The sequence below is a fragment of the Triturus cristatus genome, chromosome 2_2 (assembly GCF_964204655.1).
Source record: "Triturus cristatus chromosome 2_2, aTriCri1.1, whole genome shotgun sequence".
In the NCBI taxonomy this organism is placed as follows: Eukaryota; Metazoa; Chordata; class Amphibia; order Caudata; family Salamandridae; genus Triturus; species Triturus cristatus.
In genome coordinates, this window is record NC_140582.1 from 709,064,310 (window position 1) to 709,088,262 (window position 23,953).

General features: G+C 46.7%; 1 protein-coding gene across 1 annotated transcript in view; it reads right to left on the reverse strand.

The window, feature by feature from the left end:
* Window positions 1–23,953, reverse strand: part of ENPP6 (ectonucleotide pyrophosphatase/phosphodiesterase 6) — a 237,049-nt gene that overhangs the window by 109,615 nt on the left and 103,481 nt on the right. The window contains exons 3-4 of the mRNA XM_085641899.1: window positions 18,000–18,111; window positions 14,525–14,666 (exon numbers count right to left, since the gene is read on the reverse strand). Of these exons, the coding sequence (XP_085498025.1) occupies window positions 14,525–14,666; window positions 18,000–18,111 (254 nt within the window). The remainder of the gene's footprint in view (window positions 1–14,524; window positions 14,667–17,999; window positions 18,112–23,953) is intronic.

Consider the following 23,953-nt stretch of genomic DNA (forward strand, 5'->3'; position numbering starts at 1 on the left):
TCTTCTTCTCTCTAACTCAAACTCTCCTCCTTCTGTTCATTTATAGATGGATAATCTGAACATTCTTAAAAACCAACCAACTATTGTTGACAGCACCAAATGTCTAGGTGCCATCCTGGACAATCAATCAATCAATCAATCAATCAATCAGTCACTTGTAAAGCACACTACTTACCTGTGAGGGTCTCAAGGCGCTGAGGGGAGGGGGGTGCTGCTACTGCTCGAAGAGCCAGGTCTTGAGGAGTCCTCTGAAGGTGAGCAGGTCTTGGGTCTTTTGCAGGTGGGTAGGGAGGGTGTTCCAGGTCTTGGCGGCGAGGAAGGAGAAGGATCTGCCGCCGGAGGTTGTTCGTTGGATGCGGGGGACGGCTGCGAGGGCGAGGCTGATGGAGTGGAGCTGGCGGGTGGGTGGGGGTGTAGAAGCTGAGTCTGCTGTTCAGGTAGGCTGGTCCGGTGTTGAGGAGTGCTTTGTGTGCATGGGTGAGGAGCTTGAAGGTGATCCTCTTGTTGACGTGGAGCCAGTGCAGGTCTCTCAGGTGGAGGGTAATGTGGCTGCGACGAGGGATGTTGAGGATCAGTCTGGCGGAGGTGTTTTGGTTGCGTTGTAGTCGTTGTAGGTGTTTGACAGGGATTCCTGAGTAGAGCGCATTGCCGTAGTCCAGCCTGCTGCTGACGAGGGCTTGGGTCACCGTTCTTCTTGTTTCGGTCGGGATCCATTTGTAGATCCTGCGCAGCATGCGGAGGGTGTTGTAGCAGGAGGAGGAGATGGCGTTGACCTGCTTCGACATGGAGAGGGAGGAGTCGAGGATGAATCCTAGGTTGCGTGCGAGGTCCGTGGGTGTCAGTGCTGTTCCCAGTGTGGTCGGCCACCAGGAGTCATCCCAGGCAGAGGGGGTGGGGCCGAGGATGAGGACCTCTGTCTTGTCCGAGTTCAGTTTTAGACGGCTGCTCCTCATCCACACGGCGACGGCCTTTATTCCCTCGTGGAGGTTGGTTTTGGCGATGTGCGGGTCCTTGGTGAGGGAGAGGATGAGCGGAGTGTCGTCGGCATAGGAGATGATGTTGAGGTCGTGCTGGCGGGCCACTTGTGAGAGGGGGGCCATGTAGATGTTGAACAGGGTCGGGCTGAGGGATGAGCCCTGGGGTACGCCGCAGATGATGTCGGTGGCTTCAGATTGGAAGGGTGGGAGGTGGACTCTCTGCGTTCTGCCGGAGAGGAAGGACGTGGTCCAGTCCAGGGCCTTCTCTCGGATTCCGGCTTCTTGGAGGCGTGTCTTTAGTGTGCGGTGGCAGACCGCGTCGAAGGTGGCTGACAGGTCCAGGAGGATGAGGGCTGATGTCTCGCCGTTGTCAAGTTGGCGCCTGATGTCGTCTGTGGCGGCGATGAGGGCTGTCTCGGTGCTGTGGTTTCATCTGAATCCGGACCGGGACGGGTCTAAGATGTTGTTGTCCTCGAGGTGGCGGGTCAGTTGCATGTTGGCGATTTTCTCGATGACCTTCGCCGGGAAGGGGAGCAGGGAGATGGGCCGGACGTTCTTGAGGTCCTTGGGGTCCGCCTTGGGCTTCTTGAGGAGGGCGTTGATTTCGGCGTGCTTCCAGCTTTCCGGGAATGTCGCTGTTTCGAAGGAGATGTTGATGACCTTCTGTAGTTGGGGTGCGATGGTTGCGTCCGCTTTGTTGAATACGTGGTGTAGGCAGGGGTCCGATGGTGATCCTGAGTGGATGGAGTTCATGGCCGTGCGCGTCTCGTCATCGTTGATGTTGGACCAGAAGCTCAGCTGGTTGGTGCTGGTGGTGTGCGAGGGGGTATTGGAGTCTGGCATTGTCAGGGCGGTAGTGGTGTTGAAGCGGTCGCGGATGTTGGCTATCTTGCGGTGGAAGAAGGTGGCCAGTGAGTCACACAGATCTTGTGAGGGCGGGATGTCGTTGGTGTTGGCGCTGGGGTTGGAGAGTTCATTCACTATGTTGAATAGCTCTTTGCTGTCGTGTGCGTTGTTGTCCAGGCGGGCTTTGAAGGAGGAGCTCTTGGCTGTTCTGATGAGGTGGTGATGTCTGCGGATGGCGTCCTTGTGGGCTGCGTGGCTGTCCGGTGTACGTTCGTGGAGCCATTTCTTCTCCAGTTTCCGGCATGTGCGTTTGGAGGTCTGGAGCTACTCGGTAAACCATTTGGCATTCTTGCTGGTGTGGTTGTTGGAGGGTTTCTTGAGCGGGGCGAGAGTGTTGGCGCAGTCGTCGATCCACTGTCTGAGGTTGCTGGCAGCAGCGTCTGGGTCTGTGGGGTTGGTGGGAGGGTTCTGGGCGAGGGTGGAGGTGGAGGTCAGCTGGTCTTCGGTGGCTTTGCTCCAGCAGCGGCGGGGCAGCTGTTGGGTGCGGTGGTGCGTGGTTGGTTTCTGGAAGGTGAAATGGATGCAGCGGTGGTCGGTCCAGTGGAGTTCAGTGGTGTGGTTGAAGGCAACGTGGGTGCTTGTGGCGAAGACGGGTCAAGGGTGTGGCCGGCGGCGTGGCTGGGTGCGGTGACGAGTTGTCTGAGGCTGAGGTTGGTGAGGTTGTCAATGAGGGTGGTGGAGTTGGCGTCGTTGTTGTTCTCGAGGTGGAAGTTCAGGTCCCGGAGGAGGATGTAGTCCGTGGAGGCGAGTGCGTAGGTGCTGGCGAGGTCGGCGATGGAGTGGCAGAACTGAGCTCGGGGTCCGGGAGGGTCTGTAGACGAGTGTTCCTCTGAGGGTGGTGTTGGTGTCGATGTGGATCCGGAAGTGCAGGTGTTTGGCGGTGTTGAGGGTGTCGTCTGCGTGGGTGTAGCACTGGAGGGTGGATTTATGGACGATGGCTAGACCTCCTCCAATTCCATTGGCGCGATCCCTGCGGGTGATCTTGTTGCCGTCCGGGATGGCTATGGCGATGTCGGGCGCCGAGGAGTCGTCCCACCAAGTCTTGGTCAGGAAGGCAATGTCTGGGGCGGACGTGTCGAGCAGGTCCCAGAGCTCGACGGCGTGTTTGCGTGCGGAGCGGGTGTTGAGGAGGATGCAGCGAAGGTGGTTGGGTCCGGTCCTTGGAGGTTTGGTGGTTCTGTTGCATGTGAAGTTGCAGATGTGGCAAGAGAAAGGTAAATGGGTGTGCTTCGGGGCGGCCTGGAAGCAGCAGTTGTCACGGCCGGTGTTGAGTGCGAGGAGAGTGCTGGCGTCGTATCGGAGTCTGGCATCATGGTGTGCGCGGGGTCCAGGGTTTCTGGTGCGGACAGGCGCAGACGGGCTTGCCTCTGGTGCCAGCGGCATGCCCGCTGCGCGCGGCCGCACAGCGGCCGCCATTTAAGGCGGGAGGGAGGGAGGAGCAGCTGGGAGGCGGAAGCAGGGCGGCAAGGGGGCGGGACCACAGGGGAGCAGCGGCGGGAAACGGGCTGAGGGGAAACAGAAGAGAAGAGGGGGGAGGCGGGGGAACGAGCTGGAAGCGAGGGTAACAGTACAGTACAGAAGCACAAAAAGAAAAACACGCATTGAATCAAAGGTGCAACATTACAGTACAGAATCACAAGGCAGGCACTAAATCAGATGGGGCACAACAGACAGCAGTATCGGACTCACGGAGGAGGAGCAGCGAGGGAGGCGCTGGCACACAGGTGGAGCTGTGCGGCAGCAGGGGAGCAACCTGGCCTGCAAGCAGGGTCAAGGGTCACTCCTGCTGTCGTGCAGCGGCTGCCATTTAAGGCGGGGAGGGAGGGAGGAGCAGCTGGGCGGCGGGAGTGGAGCGGCAAGGGGGCGGGGCTGCAAGGGGAGCAGCGGCGGGAAACAGGCTGAGGGGAAACAGAAGAGAAGAGGGGAACGAGCTGGAAGCGAGGGCAACAGTACAGTACAAAAACACAAAAAGAAAAACACGCTCTGAATCAAAGGGGCAACAGTACAGTACAGAATGACAAGGCAGGCACTAAATCAGAAGGGGCACAACAGACAGCAGTATCGAACTCACGGAGGAGGAGCAGCGGCAGCGAGGGAGGCGCTGGCACACAGGTGGAGCTGTGCGGCAGCAGGGGAGCGACCTGGTCTGCAAGCAGGGTCAGGGGTCACAGAGTGAAGCTAACAGGAGTGATTGTGACACTCTGAAGACCTCCACTCCCCCAAAAGACTCAACTTACATTCCCAAATCAACACCATGGCCAAGAACACATGCTACCAACTGGGCCTTCTCTGGGGGATTTGGTGCTTCATTCCCGAGCAAGACCTGAAAACTCTTGTCCAATCTTTGATTCTCTCCAGACTGGACTACTGCAGCTCTCTCCTTGCTGGCCTCCCCAAATTGCACCAATCCCCTCTAAAATCCATCCTCCATTCAGTGATAGGCTTCATCTATTGGGCCAAAAAAAATGATCATAATACACCCATACTGATTTCTCTACGCTGGCTTCCCATTAAAGCTAGGTCAATGTGCAAGACTGACTGAATCACCTAAAAAGCCTTACACAGCTCCACCCCTCGCTACCTGGCCAGCAAACTCAAGATATCAGGCGCCTCTAGACCTTCTCTCAATGCTCAAATTGTTTTGCCCAAACCTCCAGTTTTCAAAAAGGAAAGAGTAGTGGCACGATCCTTCTCAGGCAATGAGACTAGAATTTGGAACTCGATACCTCCAATCATTTGGACCACCGCCTCCTGACTATCAAAACAGAGCTTAAAACTCTTCTCTCCCAAAGACACTTCAATGATTATATCACTTCATCCCAGGTCATGACCCTGACTGCCACATGACACTCATGAGTGCTCAATTTTTGTAAAGATATATTCTGTACTTGAATCACCATTCTCGCACAACCTTTTCGTCTCTTATACTCTTGAATGTATCTTGTTATTATGTAACTTTCGCCATGAGTACCTAGAAGTAGTTGCACCTACTTCCATGCTACTCTCATTCCTTCGGTAATTTACTTTGTTCTATTGTAAAGCACTCTGACACTTCTAGGTAAAGTTTGCGCTATATATAAAAATGCATAGATAAATAAATAAACTACAAGGAAACTAATGAAAAAAGGCCAAAAATACAAGGCACGCTACCAGCAAGTAATGTTTTCCACAAGAGCATCCGCCCCATCATCTATCACCATCATGTCTAAAACAGACAGATCCTGGAAGCTTCTATGGTCGGGAAGACCCAAAGGCGAGGTCTGTACCCAGGCCATAGAGCGCTAGACCGTGTTGTTGCAAACAGAATATGAAAAGTGTAGCCCAGTGTCCTCCATGCTGTGTATTGCAACTGCTCAGAAAAGAAAGGAAAGCCAAAGCAAAGTAGGCAAAAGAACTGAAATATTATAGCATCAAATGTCATGAGTCAGAGTGGGATGTAACTAAAATAAAACATGAAAGTGACAGAGGGCGAAAGGTAGACCAGACAAACCAAACTACATGGGAATAATAAATAAGGTCCTATAAAAAAATTGTGTGTGCTGCATGAAGAGTCCAAAAATAAGTGTATCGTGGCACTCAGCCAGTCTTCCTTTGGGGTTAGTGCAGGCTGATCTTAAACTCTGATCTCTGTGGAGATGTTGCACCACCTGCTACACGCTTCATAGGAACTAAAATAGTACTGCACTGTACTAAACAATGATTGACAAAGCCAAAGGGTTTTACTTAATGGAAATATTTTCCCAGTCTTCCATAATACAACACAGGAAACGCGCGGGCAGCAGCTCTGCAATCTTCCATCACAAAGAGAGCAAGTACAATGGAGAGCACAGCACTGAAAGCATCACAGCTAGTTGGCCAGCAGAGGGCAGTGTTGAGTATTCCGTAGAAGCTAAGGTTATTGTCTGAGTACAGCCATTCACTAATGTCTAGCAAACCACCTCTCCATCTGTCCCCAAATACAGGCACGGAAGAGACCAACTCTGAGGTACATTCCCTAGGATATGGATGTACGACCCTCTGGCTAGGAACAATTATGCAGTAGACACATTACGCACAGAGCAATAGCTAACTTCATTGAATCTAGCACAGTTAAGTAACACCACTTTGAATCAAACACTTCTTTTGCCTCAACTTAATTTCATATCTCATGTCAAAATGTACGTCTTACTTAGTGATCAAGTTCCAGATACATTTGTCATGTGAAAACCTATGTTCAGTGACCCATGTTATGCTGTACCGTTACTTGTGAATGTTGCACTTTCTGATATTTTCAGTGAAAGGACAGCAGTGAGCTGATGGCCATTACACCTTCCTGCAGAAGATAACTTACAAAGAGGTCCCCATCAAAGAGCTGCAGTTGTATATACATCACAGGCTTCAGTACAGCCCCTTTCAGGCACTAGCTTTGATCTGTTTTTCATAGTTTGCCACGGTTTGTATAGGCAGTCCATCAAGGCCATTGCACAGCATTTCGTGGGTGGTTAGACATTCCCATTTTAGTGATGTGTCATCAATAGTCTTTTTATTACACTGCATATGCAGCTTGATATGTAGCTTGTTATTGAGACAATGTTTGTTGATCTATTGACTTTGCTAACAAAATTAACTTTTAATTGCTGGTTTCTGTCTTTTTTTGTACAGGAAATTATTGCTGTTTGGATGCCTGAGCCTGTCATAAAGACATGGAGCCGATTACGATCTTGTCAGGAAAGCATTCCCACCGAATCGGGTTAGGAATGCTTTCCGATCGATTCATATTCAGGGAGTCCTACTGACTGATTACGATGTGTTCAGATGCTTAAGGTCTCGGTTCTGTCGGACTCCAATGGACTTCAATGGGAGTCTGTGCTCTGGACGAGAACAAAGGCTCCTATTGAAACAAGCATTGGCAAAGCCAATAGGTCTCGCTTTTGGGACCTTGTAAGTGTTTAGCCATGCAACAGTTGATGTTGTTGCACCAAGAATAGTGTGCTGCATAACTAAATACTTATAAGGTCCCAAAAGTGAGACCTATTGGCTATGCCAATGCTTGTTTAAATGAGGCCTCGAAACGGGTCTCTATCGGGTTCTGTTTTGCGCCCTGGCACATGCGGTCCTTTTTTTCCCAGACTGCAGTGACAGCAGGCACATTGATGTGCGCGTGCTCACACTAATCACACTTCTCACTAGTGGAAAAGTTACGGCATGACGTCATGCCAGGTGAGCCTTGTAGAGTCTCATTTTCTCTCTGGATTTCCTTCTCTTTTTGAAACTCAGGAGCAGCAACATTGTCCTGGTGTCATCCGGGCTTTAAGTGGAAGCTTTTTCAATATCATATACAACAAGCCATAGTTGCTGCTTATTTATCTTATGCAACTAACAACCATTGACAAAGCCAATTGTCCTAACTTCTTGTAGGTATGATGTTACCTGTATCATATATCTAGATGAAATGACAGAAACAGCAAAATACAAGTCGGGCAGTGCACTATGCTAAGCACAGATTTAAAGCTTACAATTTTTTAAGCCACGCCCTTAATTACATCGGCCACACCCCTTTGAGAGACCCCCCAGTTTTTTCACCCGACTTAAAGCCCTGATGAGTGTGATGCATCCCAAGCAGCTTTAACTCTTGAATCTGACTTTCACAGGTCCTAAAGGGGAATAACTCGTCATCTCCTCGTTGCTAGTTGTCTCCTGCAGCGAGCACGTGGAAAAGTGGTTATAGCTAAACTGCACCTTTAAGGGGGGAAAAGTAGGTTAAAGGTTTAATCTACAAAAGACGAGCTAAAATGTTAATTCCCATTGGAGTTAGTTTAAACAGTTGCATCATTCTTACTGTTGCATGTGCTTTACTTATACATTGTGACTGTCAAGCGTTGTAATCTTGCTGAAGTGCCACTACTTCTGAGTGTCTCAACTATTCTAGAGGGACCCTCCAAGGTGTGTGTGGTCTTACATATTGCAGACTGTTTGAAGAGGAGGAAAATCACGCGATGGTGAGAACAGAATAAGGCCACATTTAAATCTGCAGGTAGATAAACGACGCAAAGCACCCTGGCTCAAAAAATGAGCAAGGTATGTTGGGCGACTTTATGTAGCCGATTAAGTCTGGCAAAAAAAACACATGGTCTATATTGTGCAAAGTGTATAAGTGCCCATTTTAGACATGATATTTGTGTGTGTTATGAGCTAGTCTGTCAGACTAAAGCCGGTGGTAAATATGTGCACAGGTTGAGCTCAGTTATTCACATTGGTAGAGTGAAACGGGTACAGATTTCATTGGTCACTGTTTTCAAGAGGAGGCCACACTTAGCATTTTCAACTCCTCTTGCAACTGTGAAAACACTTACATACCACAGCAGCGGGAAGTGAACTATTCTTAGGCACTACACGTTGGATAGAAGGTGAGCTACTCCTAGAGCCAAGTGTGACTATGTGAGCGCTCAAAATGAAAAATAACAAGATCTCTTCAAGGTGCTTTGCATTTGAAGAGCGAGAAGTTAAAAAAAAAAAAAAAGACTGCAAAAGTGAAAGCAGGGGTGCGCGTGCCGGTAAACACGCAAGTGGTGCGCGCGCAGCAGCGCCAAAAGTGAAGTAATCACGCTCCAGATTGTGCCTCGGGCGCTGAAAGCTGGCCGCTGTGCACGTTCATGCTCGCGTGAACGCAAGCTTTAGGCCAGCAAAAGCTGGTTGGTAGCACTTTGAAAACCCACTTACTAAATGTCTCGCAGAGCAGTGCATGCTCTGCTCAGGCGAGACCTAAAAAGGGGTGGGTGGGGAAAACCTTGCACCCTGTGGCGGACACCCCATGGTGCCTGCCACACTGTGCATGGTTGGGAAGGTGGGCCCCTTGGGTACCCCCACAGACCCCATCGGAGGCCTACGGGTGACAGGGGGGATGCTACGAGCCCCCAAAGTCTGATTCCCACAGCAGTTTCGTCTCGGGCGGTCCAAATCGGTCATCGTACTCGCTCATTCGGAAACAGTCTCCATTGGGCTGTACGATTCGGCTTCGAACGACTCGGGCTGCCTGAATCCCATTCGGAACCGATTGGGACAGTCCGGACAGCTTCCTTGCATCGTACTCGGTCATCCGGAAAGGTGACTGATTCAGTCGGAAACAAGGCTTCCGAATCAGATTCCACCAAATCGAATGCCGCTCTGAGCCTTTCCTGGCGAGATCGAAATCGACCCCATAGTGTTATTATATAATTGGCCTTGTGCACTGATATGCTTTACTTCGGTGTTGGGATAACATATTGCTGGATTTACAGTGTTTCTGTTAAAGTAAAGATATATGCATATATAGGCTTTCATAAAGTTGCAAAGGAAATACCAACCTTTTTTAAATGTATCTATCATGCAATATTTTGTTGTAAATTATGAACTTAAATGACATAAAGAACACAAACTTAATCTAATGATGCTTTTTTGTTCTTTTTCTTTTCTTCTTCTTTTAAACTAACCTAATTGTGTGGTCAACTGCAAAGCTATCTTTTGTTTCAATGGTGGTATGCATGAGTTTTATGATCTCATTCCTTATTGTAAGATTTTAATGAATAAGGAAATAAATACTTTTAATTACCCTTTTCAAAACACTTTTCCTCCATGGTAGAGCCTAACTATGCCAATGGTGTGTTTAACAAAGCAGTCCCTACTCCCAGCTTTCATACCATATTCTTGATGCCCAAGATACCGCTTCCATATTAAATTTTCATTTTGAGGCAGCTGATTCGCCCAGCTCTCAGTAAATGTTTCCTTTAACAAATAGTCAGACCGACTGACTTTGTAATGTTCATCTCTACTTGCTTCAGTGTATAGGTGAGAATGAATGAATGACATGTTTAAAGAGCTCAGATCTAGATCTGTACTTCTGTTCTCGCTTAAGGAAATGATCTCAAATTCCTCTTCTGTATGGGTTTCACATCAATGGCGGCTTCAGTCACCCTAGTCTGGACTGTTTAACCATAACATCATTCATTTGTACTGTACAAAAAGTCATAAATACAGCACAGTTGGCGAATGCCAGACACTGTCTAAAACCTTCCCAAAGGAGGTTGGGTGAAAGGTGAACCTTCTGCCAACTTGACATAGAAGTGCATGTGCCATTGTAAACTTTAGATAAACTTTCTTGTGGTATTCTTAAAGCATAAGGCAGGATATCCGGTTTCAACGGCCCGTCTCCCGACTCTCCCTCCTTTCTTTCTCTGTGCCTAAATCATTGTTATATATTTACATGGCAAACACTTGGGAGCGCCGCATGCCTGAAGGGCCGGCTGGAGGCTTGTGTGCCTTTGTAGGCAGCAACAGGAACGCCGGGAGCAGCGGGGGGGGGGGGCATGGGGGGAGGGTGCTGCAGCGTGCCCAAGATAACCTTGCAGGAGTTCAGAAGGGAAGTAAGTAATACATCGAATTTTACATTTTGTATTCCCTTTTCACATTTGTTGTGAGGTCAAAGACAGTGGTCGAGTGGCAGGCTAGGTTTGATGCTTAATTAACATGGAGACTGGTGACCTCCTTTCTTCGATTGCAAAGTGAAGGCATTTTGTTGTGTGAACCAACCACGTGAGAATCCTGCTGCCTCACAAGAAGTATAAAGGGGAAGGCTGCAGGGTGTCAAATGTTTTCCAACACAACAAAATGTAAATACTTATAAATAAACTAACAAACATTTCAAAATACATCAGCAGCAGGAGAAGTTCAAGTGAGGCACATCGTTTTTTGATATTTTTTTAATAATTCTGAAGTGTGATGAAAACAAAGATTTTAATGGGATCAAAGCGAATCAAGACACTTTACTTGTGTGTTGTACAAACGATAGCTAGGAGCAGAAACAAGATTTCAACACATTATCATTTGTCCACTGTATGGGTTTAGGAGTTAAGCTGCATGACTCATGCAACTTTAGTGGCCATATTAATGGAAAATGTACTCTTTGTATAAGGCAGGACCCTAGTGCACCACGCTTTAGTCATATACTGGGGTCAATATTTTCCAAAGCTCTCCTGCTGAATGGGCGTGGCTCATTTGCTACACGTTGTGTAACCCTTTAATTTTTCACAACTCCTCTGACTTCCCTGACCTAACGTTCGTGGCAGCACCCCCATTCCAAAAACTGTTTGGTGCCATTGGGCAGGAAAGACACACATCTGAGAAGGCTACGCTGTAGTAATAGTTACAAAGAGTTGGACTACCTACATCGTGCCAGCGCTTAAGTCATAACAAGAATTCTAGTTTGCCAGGCCATATTCTCGAGCATCGTTTAAACAAAAAAGCCATTAACTCATCCTAGGCTTCCTCCATCAACCTGAGAAGACATCTTACATACGAGGAAGGCCCAAACATGATCTATGCAAGTCAGAAACTTCGGCGAGACTCATGTTCCCATGCTCTTTCACCTAATGGGCTGCGAGGTGGACACAAGGCAGAACCAAGTGTGGTGGACATTTACATCAAGCAACAATTTTTTTCTGCCCCAAAAAATTATAGTAGCACGGTTCTCAACCCTGGAGTGTTGAGCAAGGTAGGTAGCATCAGTATCTCATAGATGAACGATACAATGGCGATCTGAGAGGCCAAGCCTAATCTGATCAGTTACCTTAAAAGGAAAACATGTCTGAGTGAGAAGATGGTAGGAGTTATTCATATTCGGTACAACAGAAGGGTACGCAACATGAGGGGCATAATGAACAGAAAGTGAAAGAACCTCCATGGGGAACTGGCTCTCATGGTTGGTTAAAGAGCCCTCCTGACATCCACTGATGCGCACCACACATACTTGACCGTGAAGATAGAAAACATAGCAGACAGTCAAAGCAGTTGAAGGAAATCATGCCTGGGAGGGTCAGAGTAGTCAAGAAGGACCGTTGTAAAGTGAAGGCCAGAACTGGAGTGCTAGAGCAATGTAAAGTAGACACAGAGAAAGTCCTGGAGGGAGTTTGCAAATGTAATGGTGTCATAATGAGTTCATGCAACCTGGTGGGTGCCAAGGTGGAGGAACATGGGAATCTCAGCATAAGGACCCAGTTAAGGGTTTAGTGTTCCGATGCAGGATACCGAAGGCGGTTCTTCATTAACCTTTGGAAGGATAGAGACAGATATATTCCACACTTCTGAAGGTCAGAGCGCAGCATGAAAGAAAAGAACGCAAGACCTAGCTATTCGCATCCTAGCTGACTTTCTGGTTCCCAGGATCAGAGACTGGAATGGCTCTAGGACAGCCTTTGGGTAACAATGGGGTTCATAATGTCTTCGCTCTTTTGTACTGCGGAGGAAACAGCCAAGAGTGATGGGGGCTGGTTTATTAAAGGGACAGATGAACCAAGTACTAACTTTGCTTGCCTCTTACAGTTTCCTTGTGATCATGATGACACAATGGAATATTCAACAGAATTATTTTAGTCTAATTATATGGGGAATTGGAAAAACATAAGCGCAAGGGTTGGGGATAAGTAGGCAGTGTAAGTCCTTGCATCCATCTTTGATCTCAATTTTCTGTGTGTTAATGTGCAGCTTAACCAACCATTTCCAATTTCTTGAAAGTTTTTCTTTGCACTTTGGCAGGCCTGCTCCCTTTCCTCTTAGAAGATGTAGTAGTATCTTGTGTACCATATACGTGGATGGTCATAAGCTTTAGGGACTTGTGTACAGCGCCATCATTTCGAACTCCCAGTTCGAGAACCCCAGAAGCTGGGAATCCCAACAAGCAAAAAGATTCATCTCTTACCCTAAGTCTGGTACTGGAGGAAGCTTCTGCCCCAATAAAGTTATTTCAAATCAAAGAAAGCAGTAAGCCAGTGATTCTGGAGCATACAGGGGAAACAGAGCAGATAACTCCAAAGCAGGTTCTGAGGCCTATAAATCCCCTGAGAGCGGACGGGGCTCCCGGACCAAACGGCCTACCCAACGCTCTATTTAGGAAAGATCCTACGTTTTGGTCTAGCCTCTTATCCCCCTTGTTCTGTAACAGCTTAAGGACCGGGAATATTCCTGACTCCTGGAGGGGCAGCATCCTTCAACCGATTCATAAATCGGGGACACGCTCAGACCCTAACAACTATGGGTTAATAGCCCTAATAGACGTTGAGGCCCAAATCTACGCATCCAACTTATTGGCAGATCTGGAGACTTGGGTCAGAAGCAAAAACTTGATCCCAATGACACAAACAAGATTCCGGGCCGGCATGGGCACCCTAACAAACTTATTAGCACTAACTCTCCTAGCTAAGAAAGCAATTGACAACTCTAACATCCTATACACATACTTTCTAGACCTCAAAGCTGCTTTTGGTAAAGTGCCAAGATCTAAACTATGGGCTAAAATGAAAGCTTGGGGCGCGCCTCCCAATTTATTGGGAGCAATTATCAACTTATATTCGCATACCTGGGTCCAAATCAAAAAGGGGATGGTCGGCGCCTAACAAAGACATTTCCAACAATTAACGGGCTAAAGCAAGGATGTGTGCTGGCCCCTAGCCTATTTAACATCTACACCGCCAACCTAGAGAGCGACCTAAGCACAATCCAGGGTGACCCACCGAAATTGGTACAAACACCCATAGCGAGTCTGCAATACGCGGATGATATTTTGCTTCTCTCACAAACTCCACTTGGTTTACAACGGCTGATCTCACAACTTACGTTGTACATCTCAAATGCACAATAAACAATAAACCTTAAAAAATCTAATGTCCTATGCTTCTCCAGCACTCGTAAATAACGACTAAAATTTGTTTCGAGGACAAATTCTGGTACTCTAACCCAGGTGGATGAATACAAATATTTGGGCATCCTACTAGATCGCCAATTAAACTATAAACATCATTTAGACCTTGGGAACACAAAATCAAAACAACTTCAATTTGCTTTCAAACGCATACAAACAAAATTAAGCGGAAGTTCAACCGGTCACTTGTTAAAGGTTGTAGCAGCAAAATTTCTGTCTTCAATCACATATGGCTCGGAAATGATGGCCACCAAGAACTCTAAAACACAAAATCTTGCCCAATCAAGATTGTTTAAAAAACTCTTCTCAATTCCGCGACATATTTCCCAAGTGCAAATACACCTGGAATACGGATTAACAAACCAGATACCGGCCAGAAAAGGGGTCTTGGCAAAATATTACTGGCACATGAGGGACTCTGAGGATAACACGCTTGTCCATCTCTGTTGGGAAGAGGTCGAAAAACAGGCTAGGCAGACCAATTCCACATGCAAGTCTCTTAGGCAAGCGCTTCTATCGCTAAATCAGGAAGAAGCTTGGCATTCACAAATGTCATATTCTGCTTTTAAACAAACCACCAACAAAGCCGTCAAACAAGCATCGTTGCAAATAGGCTTATTTTATGTTTTATGCTGTTTTACGCTGATTCAATACGTTGATGTTTATTGCATGGTGGTAAGGTCCACCCTTTTATGATTTTAACAAATCAAAATAAAAGTATTTATGAGCACCACAATTTCGAACTCTTTTACCAAGATACAAGGGTAGACCTCTGTCTGTTCTATTACAGGATGGTTCCCTCTAAAACCACCATGCTCACACCTATAAGAAAAGGGATCTCAAATTGCTCACGAAGTTCAAGTGATAGGCGAACTATAGTAATCCCGATTCATGAATAAAGTCACTGGTAGCATCCGTTTGTCCTTTGACTTACCTTGATTTGTTTCATCAGGTCTTGCAGCATGTTGTCCACTACCTTTGTGGCTTCCTTTGTCTGCTGAGACCAGGGTCCATTATGGTGGCCTTCCACGTCTACGCGTTCATAGTACACTCCTGCCACGTCTGCACTGCCATTACTGCACCGAAAAAACATCACATCATCAGTATATATACCCTGGCTGGACACTCATTCAACGAAGCATGACTAGTTATAGGTAAAGCAACTGGTCCACACACCTATTCCAAAAATGCAGGTACGTTTCATTATAAAAAGCAGTTAAAGTATTTTTCTGAAGCACTAGGAAAAAGGAAACAGTATTCCTTACAGACTGTCAGGTTAGAACAAATAGTTTGTTCATGTTCACCGTTTTAAATGTGTAAAATGTCTTTGCAATTATTGCTGAGAGAAAAGAAAACGAGCGTGTTCACTTCCGTACAACGAGCATGTGAGTGTGCATGCAAGGAACTAAGTGTCTGCAGCACGTGCACTGTCCGGCAGAGCACAAGACAAGCTCCATGAAGCCTGGGAGGAAGCTGGCAAAGACCTCCTTCTGGAAGTGAGAGTAGAGTAATGCAAGCAGTGGTCATGTATTTGATTTCATGATTGATGCAGGAGACTGCTGGTGTCTGATTGGCTGCCAGTGTGTGTCAGGAACTGCGAGTGAGGGTAACTTTCCAGAGAATGGGGAGCTGTAGTGGAATATGGGAGTAGATCAGTGTAGTGCTTGGGGGAGGGGATCCCTAGAAGCAGCCCCTGAGACTCCAGCCCTGCTGACCCCAGCAGGCATGGCAGAGGACAGTCATCACACCTTATAGGCAGAGATGCTGACAGGCCCAGGGCCTCTACCTACCAGAGGGTTTGATGTGTACATAGCTGTTTTTGGACATTTTTCATTCCCTGAAATTATAGGTTTGCTGTGTAAGACCGGATGGGCAGCATAGGAGGCGGGGCAGCATAGGAGGCGGGGCAGCATAGGAGACGGGGCTGCATAGGAGACGGGGCTGCATAGGAGGCGGGGCTGCTAGCAGACACAGAAGGACACAATGGCTTCATTTATTTTAGGGTTTGCTTCTCCAGCACTTACTTTGACGGGCGTTTTTCTCACTTCATCAATTAGGTACTATTTGTCTTGATGCACTAATAGATGACTCCATACATACAGAGATAAGAAACAGACACTCAGTTTCTTTACTCACATGTATGATGTATTCCAGCTGGGAAACAGTACACCCGAGTCCCAAGACAGACCTCGAGGTATTGAAATATTTCTTGTTTTCCGGAATTACATGTTTGCCATGGAGCTCAAAATGAACACCAGAACAGTAGGGACAGCAGTGGGACACAAAAGCATCTGATGACAATTTCTGATTGTATTCGATTATGTGACTCATATTTTGATGTGCTCTTAATTAACATAGTGAAGGATGTCCTCTTCGGACACAATGTTTTATAGACATTTTTATTACAACAGGGAAATATTGTTCCTGAGCTCTTGGCAGACTGAAAGACTGTTATGTTTTATTAAATCCCCTTCAGACCTGCCTGTAAAGTCTATTTCAGCAAATATATTTGGAATATTCTTCTGTAAAATGCATTGTTTGCCCTGGTTTTCCATAACATCCTTGAGGCAGAACACCTCTCCTTGGGGAACAACCTTTACAACGCAACTTTTACAACGCACTACCATTACAACGAAACTGTTACAACGCAAGTGGATTTACAACGCATGCCATTACAACGCAAGTCTTTACATCGACTTGCGCTAGATGGCGTGCTAACATTACAAATAGTGTAGTTTACTATCCCAACACCTTCCCTACTGTTAAGTGGACTGGAGTTGGAATAGTAAATTACACTTTTCTAATGTTAGCACGCCATCTAGCGCAAGTCGATGTAAAGACTTGCGTTGTAATGGCATGCGTTGTAAATCCACTTGCGTTGTAACAGTTTAGTTGTAACAGCACGCGTTGTAACAGCACGCGTTGTAACGTCATACAGCCCCTCTCCTTATCATGCCGAAAGAGAGTATGTGGCTACATTGGTTTGGTACAATGGAGTTGGTCTAAAACATATTTGCCATTGATGGCTTATGTTCTTAGTCCATCCGTGCCAAAATGGGAGCTCGCTCTCCTCGACTGAGCTCTGTCTAATGCAGGGCACCAAGGACTCAGTCCTAGCCAGTGCTATTGAGTCCACACAGGAGCTTTCTGATAGTTCACCATTTACATTTTTATTAGACAAGTTACTGTGTACCTCTCTTTTATCACTCTTGTATACTGCTTGCAACAAAAGGAACATAATGACGGTATTTAAAGCATCACTGCTTTAGTTGTTTGGGCCAAAGAGAGATTTTGGAAACAATATTTCGTTGAAGGTTGTAGTGCGTCAAAGTAGGGTAATATGCCTAGTTTAAAATCACTACCGGTCCGCCTTGTTAACAAAAGCAGATGTGATTTTAGAAATAAATGTTGTGAAAATTATGGGGAATCATTCTTAAAACAGATTTAATCCCCCAAAAATATTTACAAAAAGAAAAATACTGCGCAGCTTAAATTGCTTCAGACGTATTGTTAGGAGGTTTAAGTATCTTCTGGAATATGATTTGTGGAAAAAAGGACATATGTGCGCCGCTGTGACCAATCCCTGCTCATTTAACAGGGACTACTCTCACCACAATAGTTTTGAGAAAATATGTTATTTTGCCTTGTGTAGCTGTAATTCTTTGACTCAAACCTAGGCGTAGTAGACGTGACTCTGGGCACTGCTGTGAGTAGAGGCATCATGGCCATCCCGACAGGACAGGTCTACTGAGCCCTTCTGACAAAGTACAGAGAAGTGATGTGCTACTGAAGTCGGTTTCAGGAGAGATCTAAAATTCTAAATGAGAATCAATTCCTGGAGATACTTAGAACTTCATTACTAGTGTTTTGGATTTCAGGTCAGGAATCCTGACGTAAACCTGGAAATTACGGATATCTCAGGGTATAGTAATTACTGCAGGTGTGGGTTTCCCCCTAATACTAGTTTTGACCCTCGGATAACCATAGAAATCAGTGATTGCGCACCAACTTCCATAGTTTTCCCGTTTTTCAGGGCACTTTTTCTCCATTCACAATTCTCTAGGTTTTTTTCTGGCTCAATCTGAAGGGGAAATTGCAGAAATCTGGTAGTCCCAGTTCGGGCAGAAACTTCTGTTCCTCCCTGAATCACCTTCGGGATGGAGAGTAGGAGAATACTACTAATGAGCCCTATGCCGGGCCAAGTGGAAGAACAACCTCATGTAGACCATCATTGTGGCCAATGCGAGAACAAAGCACCGGTAGTACCACACCTGTAATTACTGAAACCGTGGGGTTCAGTGATTTCAGAATGCAGAATTAAGGCACTGTTCCAAGACTGCCCCCAAGGAATGGCGAAATAAACGAAATGCACAAAATACAATCGCAACATTAGCCACGGAGTAACTTACCTCAAAGATTGAACAGCATCAGTAACAGCTATCGAAAAATTGGCATCGGATGGCGTATTGTAGTACTCTCTACAATAGTTTGGTCTGACACCGAGGATTTCCACTTCACAACCTAAAATTATTAAAAACAAATAGTAAACACAAACAGCTGATACACAATAGCTGGAGAATGTAGGTAGGGTTTTAAGCAGCATATCCAATCGCTCATGCAAAAAAAGTAAATGTAAACAACGTAAATAATCAGACCATATGTGGTGTTGCTAAGTACACAGGAGGTTGTTTTACTGAGGTTTTATTGTCACTGCTTTTAGAAAAATAAAAATAAAAGATTTATGGTCCATGTGGCAGTGATAAATTCACCAAATGTGGTTGCCCAAAGGCAATGTTCGAATAATAAGTTTCATTATCTTTTCATTAGGTGTGTAGAGTTAGAGGTTGGGAGTACCCATGTGGCGAGGTGTTCATTTGGACATTAGCATAGGTAACCAACGAGCAGCTAATTGGCTGTAAGGAAATGCCTCTTTTTGTGTGGTCACCCCCAAAGTTTTGGACTGCTGCTGCTTGGTTTTCAACCCGGAGCGCACTGAGATCTGCTAATCAGACCTCACTGCCAGTGCTCTAACCCATTGCAAAATGTAGGTTGAATTGGCTACCCTCAATTGCCATGAGCGGACTTACTTAGAAGACCTTTGTATATGGTATCAAGAGTATCCAGAGCATGTAAGTCAGTATCCACCCCGGACTGCAACACTGATTGTGCCGCCCTGTGTGTGACCAAGTAAAGAAGGGATCCCAGCCTGCAACTGAAGTGCGGAAGAGCAGTTTTAAAACTGCTAGTTCGACTTTGCCATTTAACCCCTTCAGCGCGGCGCGGATTCCCGCGCCACGCTGAAGGTTCGTTGCGCGGGCGGGCTCATGACGGAACGGTTCCGTCATGAGCACAGCCCAACCGACGCTCATGACGGAACCGTTCCGTCATGAGCGTCGAAGGGGTTAAACCAAAGGCAAAGCCTCCACTTCCTTTAGCACTATGTAAATGGCGTAACGAAACTGAGAGGGCCTCCCTGCACGGTACGTAGAGGGGCCCCCTCCAGGCTCAATCAAGAGCTCTCCGGCCAGAGTGCAGTGCCGAGGGGGCCCCTTGGAGCTTGGGGCCCCCCCGCACCATGGGGGCCTGTGTTAAGTGAGGGAGCTGTATATTATTAAGTAGGATATATACTTTATTATGTCCTAAGAGCAAAAATTCCAAATGGTCGTTTTTGCTGTGGAAAGGTTAGTAGCTCCACTGGTTAATACAGAGTTACTGACTGACCTCTCAGTCCCGCTAACTTTTTATTGGGACTACTAAAATATGTACTTCAAGATATCAACTTAATTGTCACTTTTAAGGAAGGGCAACTTTTAGAAACTTGCCACTCTGTTGCCCAGTTTGTCCAGTGGCCTCACAACGATTCTGGCCACCGGGGAGCCTTCTGCCCTCCTGCAGAGTAAGGTGAGCGACTCCCAGGCTCATGAACAATAGAGGCCTGTCACACAGGAAGCCAGACAGGGTGTTAGACCAAAAGGTAAGCTTCAAGGGGAAGCCATCTTTGGTGGGCAAATGGCAATCACACTCCTGGAGGGCTGCCCTTTCTTTTTTTACAGTAGACAGGATGGTGGCAGGAACAGAGAGGGGACACCAGTTGCACAAACCAGTTTTCCCTTGGGCATGTAGCCCACAGGTAGCCACACCTCTACGGAATGCTACCAAGATCCTAACATTCAAGGAAGGGTGTAGATATCTTGGGAGTGAGCAGAATAGTGCACACTGGGATTGCCTAATGCCACACATAGCCAGAAGTGATCACAGGGTGGGAGGGATCCTGGTAGCCCATTGGCTAGTGACCGCACAATCCCCCAAGGACACTTTGTGGGCATAAATATGGCACCCTTGTCATACTGAACAACAGATCACACCATAACTGGAGAAAAGACCAAAGGAGGACTGCCCTATTGACCCCTGGTCCTGGCAAGAGATCCTGCGCTGACTGCTGGACTTCACTTGCAGCACCTTGGTCTAGCAAAGAGAGGACTGTACTTGAGGCTCCTGGCTCATGGAAAAGTCACTCCCAAGCCCCAGACCAAATAAGTGATTTCAAGGGTCAGTTGGGTGAACCCCTGGAACCAGCTTCAAGGCCATCAAACCTGAAGTAGCCCATTACGGCAAGTCAGTAGCCACAATCTTCGAATCACCGCTGACTGCAGATTTGCAAACCCATGAGAAGGATCCTGGACAGCCAAAAGTTGCACTTGAGTCTGCTGGACCTGGAAGTGCTCTCTGACCCCAAAATGGTCACCAAAGATAGACACCAGCCTTTATCAAAGAAACCACTGAACCTGCTGTGCACAGAGGCCTGTAGCTCAGCTACTGGCCTTCTACTGGCTCGAAGAGAACTTCGAGGGACACCAACCCCTGTGGCCAAAGTGGCCCAACCTTACCTGTGGACTGAGGAATAACTGCAAGGACACCCCCGTTGCCAGAGCATCCTTGAGCATCCTCAGCATCCTGCTTCCCCAACATTGAAGTCTGATGTGGTCTTGATGTAAAGTGTGGAACTCGATTTGAGACTGATTTTGTGACCAGGTAACTGTCCATATGCTATTTATTGCCCCCCCCCACCCCTACTCCGACATTCTCCCTTTTGGAATTGGTGGCCCGAACCGAGTAGCCAAACACAGCTCTTTCAAGCGTTTCAAAAGTTTCCAAACATTACAAGCACCATGCTGGTTTGCGCCTTGGACTAAAAAGCTGAGATTTTCGTTTTTATTTATTTATTTATTTATTTATGGGTTTTGTATAGCGCCCGAATCACCCCATACGGGGTATCTCTGCGCTTTAGACTGCTGATTGGCCACTGAGGGAAACTGATTAGAAAAGATGCGTTTTCAGTAATTTCCGGAAGACCCCCAAATTGGCACATTGGCGAAGATGTAATGGGAGGAGATTCCAGTAACGGGGTGCCAGATATGAGAACGCTTTACCACCCATCCGGGCTAGTTTTATGCGAGGGATTTGCAGATATGCAAGTTGGCTGGATCTCAGTAATCTAGTCGGAATGTACCTGACCAGTTTCCGAGCAAAGTAGCCAGGACCCAAGTTGTGCAAGGATTTAAAAACCATGCAGCATATTTTGAATCTGACCCTCTTTTTTATGGGGAGCCAATGGAGGTCGTGGAGTAAAGGAGCAGAGGGGGTCCTGGGAAGTGCGTTATTTACTTATCGGGCAGCGGTGTTCTGGACCACTTGCAGTTTGCATAGAGATTTTTCTTTTGCTGCAATTAACAGGGCATTGCAGTAGTCCAATCTACTGATAATCAATGACTGAACCAAAGATTTACGGGTAGATAAGGGAAGGAAGGGACAGACCTTACGCAACATGCGGAGGGTATGAAAGCAGGTGTTGGCGGTACTGTTAACATGTTCTTCTAAAGTAAGATCACTGTCCAGGCGTACACCCAGATCTTTTACAACATCTTTGGGGGACGGGGCAGAGCCCAATTCCTCAGGCCACCAACTAGGGGACCATCTCAGTTTTGCCTCTCCAAACAGCATGATTTCTGATTTGTCAGAGTTTAACTGTAAATAATTTTCCCTCATCCACTGCGCAACTCCTTTCATGCCCTCGGAAAACAAGTCCCGGGTAAGCGGACTAGTTTTGTCGAAAGACATCAAAAGTTGCGTGTCATCGGCATAGGATATGGGGTCAAACCCAAGCCGTCTGAGGTATCCTGCCAAGGGGGCTACATAGACATTGAACAATGTAGGGCTCAAACAAGAGCCCTGAGGAACCCCCTTGCTGATCCTGGTGGTGGACGAGCTAAAAGGACCTAGATTGACAGTTTGCGTCCTGTTGGTCAGAAAATCAGTCAGCCAACCAAGCGCTTTACCTCTTACACCCATCTCCTCAAGTCTGGTGATGAGGACCTGATGAGATATGGTGTCGAAGGCAGCAGATAGGTCAAGCAGGACCAATAGCACTGCCTGACCCTTATCTGCTGCCATTCTGATGTTGTCTATGACCTCCACTAATGTGGTCTCCGTACTGTGTTTTGGACGGAAACCGGATTGTGATTCGTCTAAGCATTGGGAAGATTCAATAAACGCGGAAAGATGTTTGTTGATGTGTTTTTCCAGGAGTTTACTGTGAAGGGGGAGCAGTGAAATGGGTCTGTAATTGGTATAGTCCTCCGGTGACAGTTTCACATTTTTCTTAATGGGAATGACCTGGGCTGCCTTCCACTCTGCCGCAAGAACGCCATCCTTTAGTGACTTATTGAGGATGGCACAAATAGGACTGGCGAGCGAATCTGACAAAGTGGCTGTGATTTTGGCAGGCATAGGGTCTAGTGGTGAGCCGGATTTGGTAATTTTTAGAAGAGCAGCAACTTCCAGTACCGTGCATGCAGGGAAGGTGTCAAGGGTGTGCAATATCTCTTTGACGGGGGTGGAATTTGAGGGCTGACTGGGGCAGGGCCTACTAGTCGAAGTAATTTTTTGATATATATTTTCAATTTTCTGAGACAAATAATTTGCTATATTGTCACAGAGGTATTGTGAAGGGGCAGCATCTGTGTTACAAGCCTTGGGATTAGTAAACGTATTTAATATTTGGTAGAGTGTACGAGAAGAATTTTCCGCATTGTCAATCTCAGCCGCAATATGCATTTTACGGGCAAGCCGCAAATTTTTGTGATAGGCTGTTAGAGCATTTTTGAATACGACTTTATCATTTTGATTGTGTGCGAGGCGCCAGGTTCGCTCCAGCTTTCTGCAACGGGATTTCTCTGTTTTCAAAGTAGGTGTATACCATGGAGCTTGCACGCGTTTAAGAGGGTTCAGTTGAGATTTAGATGGAGCTAATTGGTTAATAGCTGCTTCGAGGTTGGCATTCAGAGCTGATACATGGTCATTAATATCATCCAACTCATTGAAGCATGGCGGGTTAAAAAGGTCCTGAAAAGATTGAGGAGTAACTCTGCGCCACTGTCTATAGACTCTGGGGAGTCTGTTTTCATGTCCTCCTAACTCCTGTTTGCTTAAGATTGAGAAGTCCACCAAATAATGGTCAGACCACTCAAGAGGAGTCGTCGCGTTGTAGCGGATGTCCGAGGAATTGGTTAAAATAAGGTCGAGCATATGCCCGGCCTGGTGAGTGATATTTGTATTTATAATGCTCAAACTAAGAGTAGATAGGTCTGCTAATAAGGAGAGAGTTTCCTTATTGTTCGTGTTTTCTCCCTGGACATTAAAGTCCCCAAGTAGTAGAAAATTCTTCGTAGAAATTGCATGCGGAGAGATTATTTCCAATAATCGACAAGAGAAATTAGTTAAAGGTCCAGGTGGTCGATAGACCAGGGCGCCTTTCCAGCAGAATTGTGAGTGTAAGTCAATTCTGAAGATCATAATCTCCATCAGATTAGTGCAATGCTGTTCTATAATAGTTATTTTAATAGGGTCCTGAAATATAAGAGCTAGGCCTCCGCCTGCTCTGATGGGCCTGTCTTGCCTTAGAATGCTATAGCCCTCAGGGAGAGCGATAGCAATATCAGGATTGGAATGAGGCTTCATCCACGTCTCAGTTAGAAATCCCACGTGGGGGTGATTAGAGGCCAACAAATCCCAAATATTAATGGCGTGTTTGGGTAGTGAACGTACATTGGCCAGGAAGCAATTCCAGGTTAGAATTGATTTAGGTATCGCATTAGGAGGCTTTGGTTGGGAGGATGGTATCTTCGGATCGATGCTCTTATAAGTTAAGCATTGAAATCTGCAGTGTCTGCAGGAGACGGGACCATCTAGGACAACTGGGAACCCACATATAGGTTTATGAGGGTTCCTTTGATGGCTCTGATTTCTGATGGCTATGAGATCAGACCTGGAATATTTTATGCGTACCGGAGTCTTTACATGAGGT